General features: G+C 45.7%; 1 protein-coding gene across 5 annotated transcripts in view; it reads right to left on the bottom strand.

The window, feature by feature from the left end:
- Nucleotide 1: 1 nt before the first annotated feature.
- The window catches only part of VPS54 (VPS54 subunit of GARP complex), a 53,525-nt gene continuing 42,905 nt past the window's right edge, over nt 2-10,621 (bottom strand). For all 5 annotated transcript variants that reach the window (XM_056342501.1, XM_056342505.1, XM_056342503.1 and 2 more), the window contains 6 exons: nt 9,939-10,026; nt 8,183-8,304; nt 7,991-8,071; nt 4,347-4,454; nt 3,318-3,412; nt 2-1,308 (listed from right to left, as the gene is read on the bottom strand). In XM_056342501.1, coding sequence (XP_056198476.1) covers nt 1,203-1,308; nt 3,318-3,412; nt 4,347-4,454; nt 7,991-8,071; nt 8,183-8,304; nt 9,939-10,026 — 600 coding nt within the window. In that variant the 3' untranslated portion in view covers nt 2-1,202. The remainder of the gene's footprint in view (nt 1,309-3,317; nt 3,413-4,346; nt 4,455-7,990; nt 8,072-8,182; nt 8,305-9,938; nt 10,027-10,621) is intronic.

The following is a 10,621-nucleotide window of genomic DNA, read 5'->3' as shown; positions in this document are numbered from 1 at the left end:
CTGTGATTTTATAGCTTTATTTTGACTGACAATTAATGACATCTGCTGTTACGGTAACAGAAAAGCATGCCTGTCTGAAGAAACCATAGGCACACACACACACTGCAGACCATTCCATCGTACATCATTGTCACGGGGTTAGGCACTCGGACTACGGTTAGGTAAAGAGGTGTGAGGTGAAATACACAGGCACTTTTACTTAGTACTGGCAGCGTCCAGTCTTAAAAGGTAGTATTAAAAACTCTGAAATAAATTAATTTCAGTCGCACCTTCCTTAATGGCACAACCTTTTATAAGCAGCCTAAAAACTTTTAGAATTCTTCCCCCCCCCCCCCATTTTCTGTGTCCTCTGAGTTTGTACACACCGCTCTGTGTCTCTGCTGCTCGCTCCAGCTAAAGTAAGTCCTGACACGCTCCCTGGCCTGGCCCCGCTGGCAGCGGCCGTGCCTCACCGGGGCTGGGCACCGCAGGAGACCGTCCCCACACCAGCCTTTTCCCTACTTTGCGATTCCAGTGGAAGCCCACTGTTAACGTTGTCACTGCTGACGACCACCGTGTCCCAGCTCTGCAGGGTAATGGCTTCAGTGAACCAACAACCTGTTAGAGAATCGTACCTTCGGATGGCAGTTTAGAGCCCAGCTGTGAGAAATGCCCTGAAACAGGACTGCTCCCTAACAAATCCGAATCCTATATGCAAGCACTCAAAAGACATTTATTTATATAAAGTTCTGTAAAAAAATAAATTTTAGAACAGCATAGTTTCATAGAGAAAAACATTTTCTACAGAGTTCCAACTGCAAGGGTTTTTTTATATTGTACCATCATTAAATAAGGTGGGACACCATGTGAATTTCATTGCACTAGAAGAAATGCAAAGCATCTTTTTAATATAAAGATATACAGAGCATTCTAGACAACTACAGCTGTGTTACAGCTATGTGTTCTTTTGGATTTGGTCCAAAGAAACCTGAGTCTGTTTCCAGAGAGAATGAAAAAACATTGCACAGACAGCTGATCACTTGTTTCTTGCTGAAGGACACTGAAAAGATCACTCCCTGCAGCTCGCTCTGAGCCTAGCTTCCCCGACTATCAATAGTGTCCTTTCTTGGACTCCGGTCTTAAGTATTCACCTCACAGTCGTTACGCTGCTTAGAAGAAAGTCGGTCTGTTGTCAGAGCCAAGTGACTGCTCCCAGTGGATTATCACCTCTTCTGCTCCCAAATTTCAGCCATGTTTAGGTCTAAGTTGTTAAGGCCTTTCAGAGCTTGAAGGTTTCCAGTGTAAAAAGCTACATCTGAAGTAACCAGTCTGCAGGGAAACACACAAGGTCAGCATGTGAACCTCCCGTCCACCCAGGGCGCTCAGAAAAACAGCCAGGGTTTGTTTATGACTGGGGCATGCAACAACAACAACGCCTGTCCAAACGCTATGCCTTGGTTAGGTATTTTAAGTATCGGTTCAAAACTCAACGCCTATGGATGTGGTTTACTTTACAGCAGTGATCATACATAACGTGATTACTACTAGGTGTAAAGGGAGATCAAGTGATGAGTTCGGAAAACTCAGCAGGAATTAGGCACCTAAAGCTTCCACTCTCTTGCTGTAATCCCAGGTTTCTCTAGACTTAAACCCCCAGCCCCGACTGCAGTGCAACTTAGTATATTAATTATTGCAACATTAACTTCTGTATTCTAGAAGGTTACTGTAAAAGCAATGGAAGAGCAGAACAGTTCCATCCTTCCTAAGAGTTAAAATCCCTCCCAGACTGTTGAAACCTATCAGGGCATGACAGAAAGACAATCACGTTTCTAGCTGGAAAGCAGCAAGATGTAGGCATAAAAGTTGTGTTTTCATAGTAAAAAAAATTAACCAGGATTCACAGACCTGGATTTTTACTACTATTACAGAAACAGTTTAGAAACAGATCAGAAAAGTGCATTAAAAACTAGGTCAATGAAGACCGCTGGAGCGGGAGCAAGTAAAATGCAGTGTTTGATGTTTCCCTTCTCGGCCAGCCCAGCCCCACGCTCGGAGAGCTGCGGCCCAAGGGAAGGAACTGCTGCCCTGGAAGCAGCAGACTCGGGGCCATTCCTGCTTCCAGCTGCAGCAGAGAGACCCTTCTGACAGGGAGGACGGCTGTGCTGGGAAATACCCCACCGCTGTCACCAGCAGCGCCTGCCCCCCCCCTCCCACCCGAAAGATCCATTTAGGCCATCCAACCACAGGCGTCAACCACAACCAAACGCGCAGGGGGAAGCCGGCACACACGCTGCTCAGGAGTAGAAACCCGAGCGTGGAACACTCCCAAACACGCCCTGGGCGTTCTCATTCCGGCTGGGGCTGCTGCAGCCCTGCTTCCTATTCAGTAAGCTTGTTGGCTTACAAACACCTTACCAAGTGCCAAAGGTAACTGGATGTTATCTTGCGAAACACCACGAGCACAGAAAGCCATTTCAGATAAACTCTTTCACAGAGTACAAGGATGAATGAGCTTAGGCAGGACAAAAAAGAATAAACTGGCGGGAATAGAACTCTTCTTAATTCCAGCAACATTTGAAACGTATAAACTCCCCTCTCTGGCTTCTTCAACCTGAGACAATACTTTCTTGCGTGTGGGTAGGCTGGCCGAATTACAGCCTTACTACGCTGCAAACAAGCAAGCCCAGGTCAATAAGAATGATCATAACCCCCTCCATTTCAGGGGACAACCCAACGTACAATAGCATTCGGCCTGCGAGAGGCCATCCGCCTTCCTGGGAGGTGTGGGACGCCAGGCACAGCCAGCAACGCCCCCTCAGGACAGGCACCACTGACCTGGGCTGGTGGTGGAGGGCTGGGCTGGGGCAGGAAAGGGGAAAAGCTCCGTGAGCATAATCTCCCTTTCAAACCTAGTTCTGCTGTAAAAACGATTTCTGTATAGGAGCTGCCCATCGCACAGATGAAATACCGCTTTTTCCCATTTTTCCTTTGCTAGTGCCCTATGAGTCATCATCCATGTTTCAAAACTGCTTCATGAATCAGGCAATTCTCGCGAATTAAACTGTGGCTACTGCTGTCACACCAAGGCAGAAAAAACAATCCACAAACCAAGGAAAGCTGCATCAGGTTTCCAGCAGGACAACGCCCAGCTCCCAATCTATCACCACGCCGAGGGTATTCCTGGTTACTATGGAAGGGCACAAGTCACGTCCTCTACTATGAGAAAGCCCCAAATGGGACATACGGAGCGTGGCTGCCTTCTGCCATCACAACTTTCTTGCAGAAGACAAAACCTGCTTATTTAAATTAAGCATTATAAAAATAGTACCTAAACATACCCGTTCAGAGGTCCTCCATCATTGACTACGTTTAGGTGGGCCAGCTGCCTCTTCAGGTGAAGTTTGTAGCTTGCGTTAATTCGTAAAAACAACATCTAGAAGAAACCACAGAACAGAGTAAGGAACCATCCCCCTGCTTCCATCACTGCCTACAGAGAGGAAACCCACTGCCAACACCTTAAATTACTAACCTTCAGCATTATTTTTGCAATTCATGTGATTTTTGCCTTCTGCCAGTCCTTCGGCCTCCTAACCTTTCTGGCCACATACAATTTATAACACACAGGACAGCGTACACCCTCCCTTAGTTGTTATGCGTTGCACTTAGAGGACACATTGTTTGGAGCATGAATTTTTCTTGTTATCTGAAACATCTAGCAACTTGTATTAAGGCTAGAAGCTAACAAATCTTTTCCCTGTACTATAACCACTTAAAAGTATTTTGTCCAAAAGGAAGCGTGAAAAACACTCTGAAGGGACCATTTAATTTAGTGCAAAAGAAAAACTACAACTTAGTGTATTCAGTGACTGGATCAGTCCTTCCTGTCCTTAGATTTACAACTCTGCAGCAGCAGCGACTGCAGCAAAATACTGAAAAGGCACATCTGGTACAATCTGGCTGCATAATACATCTAGGGACCTCCGGAAGCCACCAAGTTTGAGCAGCGCTGCAGAAGAATTCCCTAAAAGGGCTGCACTCCAGCCCCAGAGTGTTGCCATTGGTGCACAATTTCAGCACCAATTCCCAGATTGCAGATTCGCCTCTCTCGACATTAAAATGCAGCTCAAAATGCGGGAATCAGTCAGTTCTTTTCATGTCTCATCCCTCTCCCTGCACATCCCTGCACTTCGATTCAGACCGAGCTGTCTGCATGACTGCTGCCAGCCCCTTTAATGTGTGAGTTTCACAAAGACTCAAAAAAAGAATTCCACTCCACCCCCACCCCCGATAAAGCAGAAGTCTCTTCTTACGGAGTTCATGTGCATTTGCAAAGGAGGTATTACATGAATCTCAAAAATAACATTCACCTGAGTTTGCTCCTCAGGAAGGAGGTCATAGATAGCTTCATGCATCTTTGCCATTTGCTTGCAGATATTCCTGAAGCATGCCGAAGGAACAGGAGCTTTCACTTCATACTGGAAATAAAACCACAACCAGTTACTCCTTTCCACCACTGTACAACGGTTTACATAAGAGAGTCTCCAACAGCCATCTGAAGCCCTGCGTTGCTAATGATGTCAGGAATCAAGGTTCATTTAGCCTATCACAAATTAAAACGGTTGCTGGGCACGATCTGACTCAGCCAAGGACTCACATCACACAATCTTTTAGCACTTTTGCTTTATAAGCAAACAGTAACATTCAAAGCAGTATGAAATCTGCGGATTTCCCAAATTCATCTGTTCATCTCTGTTACTTCTTCTCTTTGCTTGTTACTTTTAGTCGGTTTCCATTACCCTATGAATTGCAGCTGCAGAGAACAACCACCACGCCAGCCACACAGGTGCCCGCCAGGTGCCTGCTAGCTAGCCCTCTCCTTTAGATCTGCACGAGTCAATGACAGACGAGCAATTCTACCTCCGAGGAACGTGCCCCCCAAGTACTAAATGAGAAAATACTGCCTCTCTAACACCATATGCATCCGCATTTCTGAAGAGAGAAGGAAAGCACAAGGAGATGGAACTTCCTGAAAACTCAATATTAGCTATTCAAAAAACCACCAAAAAACCCATGCACAAAACCACTGCAAAAATACCTTGAAGAACAAAGTAGACTGAAATCCAAGAACCAAGACACTGGAAACCACCAGATGGCATGAGATTTGCTGCAAAGGGAACAAAATTCTTACGCCCTCACCCTGGATAGGGAAGATCTGAATGTGATTTCCGAAGCACTTTGAAGAGCTGTGCCAGGCCCAGGGAAGCCAGCTCTTCCGTGCCTGCTGGAGAGGCCGCGCCAGCACAGGGTGACCTTCGGCAGGGTGATGCTTCCCCATAGAGCCTTGCACAATTCAGTGGAAAAGCTGAATCATTACAACTAAATTATTTACAAGCACATTGGAGGAGATGCTCTCTCTTACGCTAGCCTGAATTGTGAAAGACAAAAAGCTTGCCTCAGTGCGACAGAAAAAAAAAAAAAGCAACGGGAAGTTTGGAGAAAGTCTTCGCAGGAAAGCCAAACCGGTGACCTAATTTTGACAGGAGAAGTAGCAGAAGAGCAGTGCTTACTACTCCAGGAGCGCTGCCTCCTGCGTGGGACAACGGCACAGTGCACAGGATCGTGCCTCAATCCGAGTTAGACAACCAGTGATTTACAATTTTCCAGTATCTTGCAAGCTGCAGCAATGGCTCTTGCACGACTACAGACAAATCAAACTCTCCATCGTGATGGGGAAAAAGTCACGGCACCAGAAAGAAACACGAGCTCCAGCCCTGCAAGGTGCTGGCCATTTTTATCTCCAGCTAAGGTCAACGGCCTGTAACACCGTGAGGGATCAGACAAAAATTTACCGCTCCTCTGTCCAAACAGTCACAAGATGGGAAACTCCCACAGGAGTGAATCACACTGGATTTTTTTCCATGAACATGTATTCCTTTTTAAAAACCTACGCCTTTTTCACTTGTTAATTAGATCTGTTAAATACCCCTGTTCCTGTTTTCTCTCCCTGCCCAAGTTAACAGACAGATGCTGGGAACTGTCCGTGCTGCTGTCAAACGCCCTGCTGAGCGCAGCCTCATCACAGTGGCACCGTGTGAAGACCAAGACAGCTCCTGTTCCGCAGAGCTCCCACAGGGAAGCACAGCCTGGAAACGCACAAGTAACCTGCCCACGTTACCCAGGTATCAGCTCAACGTCCCACCTACGGGATCAAACTGCCTCTCGTACAAAGCAGGTTTCTAGACTGTGCAATGTTTGTTTTCAAAGCACGCTGGACACCCACTGCTATGAAACTCGCTTGCTTACTCATTCAGATTTACACACTTCAAAGCAGGTGACCACTTTATCCACAAAGCACTGAAGTATTTGGACTCTCACAAAACCCATGGAAACCAAAGAACACACTGACACAGTTGCACTGACATGCCCATTTGCAAAGTTCCTGGGTTTATGTTCTTCACAGCTTTCAGTGCCAAGATTTCATTATTTCAGGAACAAGATGAGCCCAGTTACAGGGTCTGTCAGGAATGAAGGCAAATCAACACACGGTCTCCTTCCCTCCTGTACCCTGTGGGTTGCATTCACGTGAGCCAGGCGCTCCCACTCAGCCTTTCAGAGCTCTAAAGGACAGGAATATTCTCAGTTTGTATCTCATGCCAGCTAAGGGGAGAATGGGATGTAAAGATGGAGGGACAGTAAGGGATGGATACTTCCTAACATCAAGAACATAAACTGTTACTTGTTTGTCGCGGGCTAACTTGCTTAGTATCAATAATTAAATTCTTGCTGTTTTTTTTTTTTTTATTTTCAAGAGGTAAGAGGCAAAGTGCCCAAAAAGCCATCTTACTTAATAGAACAGGTATTTTTCTTTGGGGAAAAAACACCAAAAGAACACCTTTAGAAACGGGCATAAACATGTTTTCAAAAGTATAAACACAACAGGGGGTGGGAAAACCATTGGTATTTTTCTCCCCTAAGTTTAGGTAACACCATTTGATAGCCCAAAGAAACAGATGAAAAGAAGCAGCACAACATAAAATAAACAATAACATAATAGAAACAACAAGAAAGACATAAATGCGTGTTGCAGTGGCCTCACTACAGCCCCCATTGGCGTGTCCACAACCTGTGCTTCTCATGAGGTCTTTCCTACAAGGAAGAGGTTGGTCCAGGCCAATCATCAAGTCTGTCACTAAAGAATTAATTTATTTTTCCCACCATGGGACTGCTTTTCTTCTCCACCCCCCTCCCAAGAGCATAAGATCCAAAGCAAAACACTAAGCTTTAAAAGCTTGTGCACTGTATGCATGGGGTCTGCGGGCCCAGAAGTCCCACCGTGGGGCAGGCTCTGGCAGCGTGGTTCGCCGTGAGCTGGGTCACAGTGAGGGATCAGCCCAGGACCAACCCGCTGTACTGCCCGGTGTTCAAACACAAACGCTACCAGCACGGCACAGGATGCCTACTAACGCTGCCACACAGCGGGAACTGCTAAGCACAGGGCTCTAGTCCCCAGGCCTGCAGCCCAACAGATGGGCTGGTCCTTCCCCTCCAAAAACTCTTTCTCCCCAGCAGTTTTTTGCTGTTTCCTCAGCTGCAGGAAATTACATGCTCCCCACTTCCAAAGACACACGGTCAGGAAAATCAGGGAACAGGAACTGGCTCAGTCTGGCTGCAGACAGGAGCTGTCAGCGGATAAAACTACTGAGGGTAGGAGAGCACTTCAGTTTCTAAACACCAGAGCATCTGGCCAGACAAAACGTTTCTGTTACTGCTGAAGGAGTAAACGAACAATCTTTTTTGTGTGGGTGAAGGCGAATGACACCCAGGTGGCAAACGTTAAAGACAAAACACATTGACAAGTACAGCACAGAGCTTTGTGTTTATACAGTTTAAAGAAGTTCAAACAAGTCCTGATTAGGAAAGGTTAAGACTCCATTTGAAACATCTAGACTGTATATAATTAGACCTCCAATTGCAATTTCGAGAATGTATAATTATTTCCATAAATCATTACCTTGGATAATAGTTTGTCAAATAAGCTATCCATTATGGCAACAAGCTTTGCTGAAATTTCAGCTATGTGGTCGTGATAATCCTGTAATGGAAGAAAGCAGGTTTTATTCACTATCTAATGGCATTCATATTCTTCAGAGCACAGTTGAAAAGCAGAACTTCGTGTTTAATTAGCAAATGCCAAAAGAATTACCTTCGTAATGTGGTCAAAATGCCTGAGCATGCTAAACTGCTTCGGCTGCAGTCGAGCTTCAAAATGAGCCCTGATAATAGGAATGTAGTGTACGATTAGCTGTAGGCAACGTGAAGAAAGGGCTGTAAATCCAGAAGCGAGAGGGAAAGAAAAATAACTTAATTATTACACAAGAAGAGTCATTTTGTATAGACTGTATCTCTTTTAACATAAATAACGTATCTGACACAATTTAACATGCTTTTTTAATTAAAAAAAAAAAAAAAGGGGGGGTGGGGGGGGAGAGGTAAACATTTGCTTCCACTGGGAAACCCCATCCAGTGAAGACACCAGACTGGTACCCGGCCATTCACACCCAGCTTCTCTAAGATATGGGACAAGGGACTAATTTTACAAGAGGCTTTAAGTGTCTACTTGACATTTTGAGCCCTGAGCACATGTAGACATCGGGGAGATCTCAAAAGACCTGACTCATCAGCTACCTCACCTCAGCAGCCACATTCTCAAGGCATCAATACTACTTCTGCAGGAGGTTTACCTAAGCACCCTGCCCTGCCAGTGCTCAGCTGCCCAGTCTGCTCCTGCCTGCGGTGCTGGCCCAGTTCCCACAACCAGGCTTCTCCTGCGGCTGACAGGGCCTGGGCTGGCAGCAGGACACATGGTGGTGCCAGCATGGTCACCCCACTGGCCAAGCCCTCTGGAGCAAGGATCCACCCCAACTTTTCTCTGCTCACACACTATGGCCGCAGCCCCTTGGGGGGAAGCCTCCCAACCCATCCTCCTCAAGCTAGTCCCTTTCAAAAAGGGAAATGCAGGCTGGTAATCAGGACACCCTGAAACATGGGAACCGCAAGTCCAAATACCTGCTTCAACCCATCAACCAAAGGCTCTAAATTTGGAGATAGTTTAAAAACAGGGGTCTCAACCAGCGTGTCAGACTTTTCTGTAGCACGGAACCAGGCACCTAGTTCTCCCCAGCTTTTCAGAGCAGGGGAAGCAGTCCAGGCAGGTACCTTGGGGCTGGCAACTCAGCTGAATAGCTACATGCTGAAAATGAGAAACTAAAGCCCAAATCGTAGTTTGGATTCAGCACACAGTCACAGAGCCGTAAGTTACCTGACTGCGCTGGGACATCTAGCCACATAAAGGCTAACTATTCGATTCAGAGCCACCCACAGAAATGATTTTGTGCATTACTGACGCGCAGTTATAACCCACAAGAGCTGTATGTGGACACGACACTACAGAATACAGCACCCCAGGGCAGACAGGACAGCACAGCTCAGCGAAGTGCAGGGGGAGCCAGGGGTTTGGCTGCACTCCTCTACCTGTGTACCTCCAGTCTCAAGATCTGAACACTAAGCAGCTCCTAAGCATGCCAAAGTCACCACTGAAAAAGTAACTACATCTTCCCACGGTCAAGACGTTTTCATGGAAAACTTGCTCACCTATATATTTGTTCTTACGTTTCCCTTCATGTAACACAGTGAAGCTTTGTATTTAAAGTGATCCAGTAAACAGCAAAGGAATTTGAAGGATTTTAGTGCACCCCTTAATCAGACAACTCACTAGTTTTTATGCATATTTTAACCCCTAACTTGCAAGGTCTTACCACCCTGTGTTCTGTGCACAGGACCACAACACAAACATAGCTTATCATAAATGTTTAGGGGTTTTTTTGTGTTGGTTTTTTTTTTTTTTCCTTTTTAACAGGCAGGAGAACAAGCTTTGACATTTTAAATAGAGAAATCCATACCTAGGTTTTTTGTAGTGATTGTTTTCAAACCAACAACTTGTAATGCACCAGCTCCAAGCACTAGTTGGCAACTTCGAGAGTTGAAATACTGTGAGAAAGAAAAAGATAGTGAAAACGCATGCTGGCTCTTTTAACAACTACACATAACCACAGTTTAGAAACACCGTCAACAGAACTTTGCAAGATTAAATCTATTATTATGAAGGCCAGCTCCAGAGTTTCACATACTCCTCACCACAGAGGAGCCCACGACTGCTAACTAGTAAGACAATGGGAACTTTTTCACCACTCTCAGTAGTCTCTGGCCCGTAGTATTTTTTGACTTGGCTTAAGCTAAAGCACTCGAGGCAGCATTTCAGCAAAGGGAAGCAGAAATACTGCTATTAAAAACAGCTATTCAGTGATTTCAATTCAGGGACTAACTTCTGCTTCTCTACGGGAACTTTGGGTGAGGCTTCTCTCAGTGTGAAAACTAGCTAGCTATGTTCAGCCTTGCTTTGAAAGCTGTACACAAGAACAACTTTGTACTAGAAATCTGTAAAACATACTTCTCAAACCAGGACCTTGGATGGAGTGAAGGGGAAGGATCTCACTAGTTTTGCTGAGTAGACAAGTGTAATATCAGAATGGAAAATACCTGAAGAACAAGTTTCTGCCCTGGCTCCAGACCTTCCTCACTGCTG

The sequence above is a fragment of the Falco biarmicus genome, chromosome 6 (genome assembly GCF_023638135.1).
Source record: "Falco biarmicus isolate bFalBia1 chromosome 6, bFalBia1.pri, whole genome shotgun sequence".
NCBI classification, from domain to species: Eukaryota; Metazoa; Chordata; class Aves; order Falconiformes; family Falconidae; genus Falco; species Falco biarmicus.
Note: the sequence above shows the minus strand (reverse complement) of the source record. Positions and strands in the feature narration are given on the sequence as shown.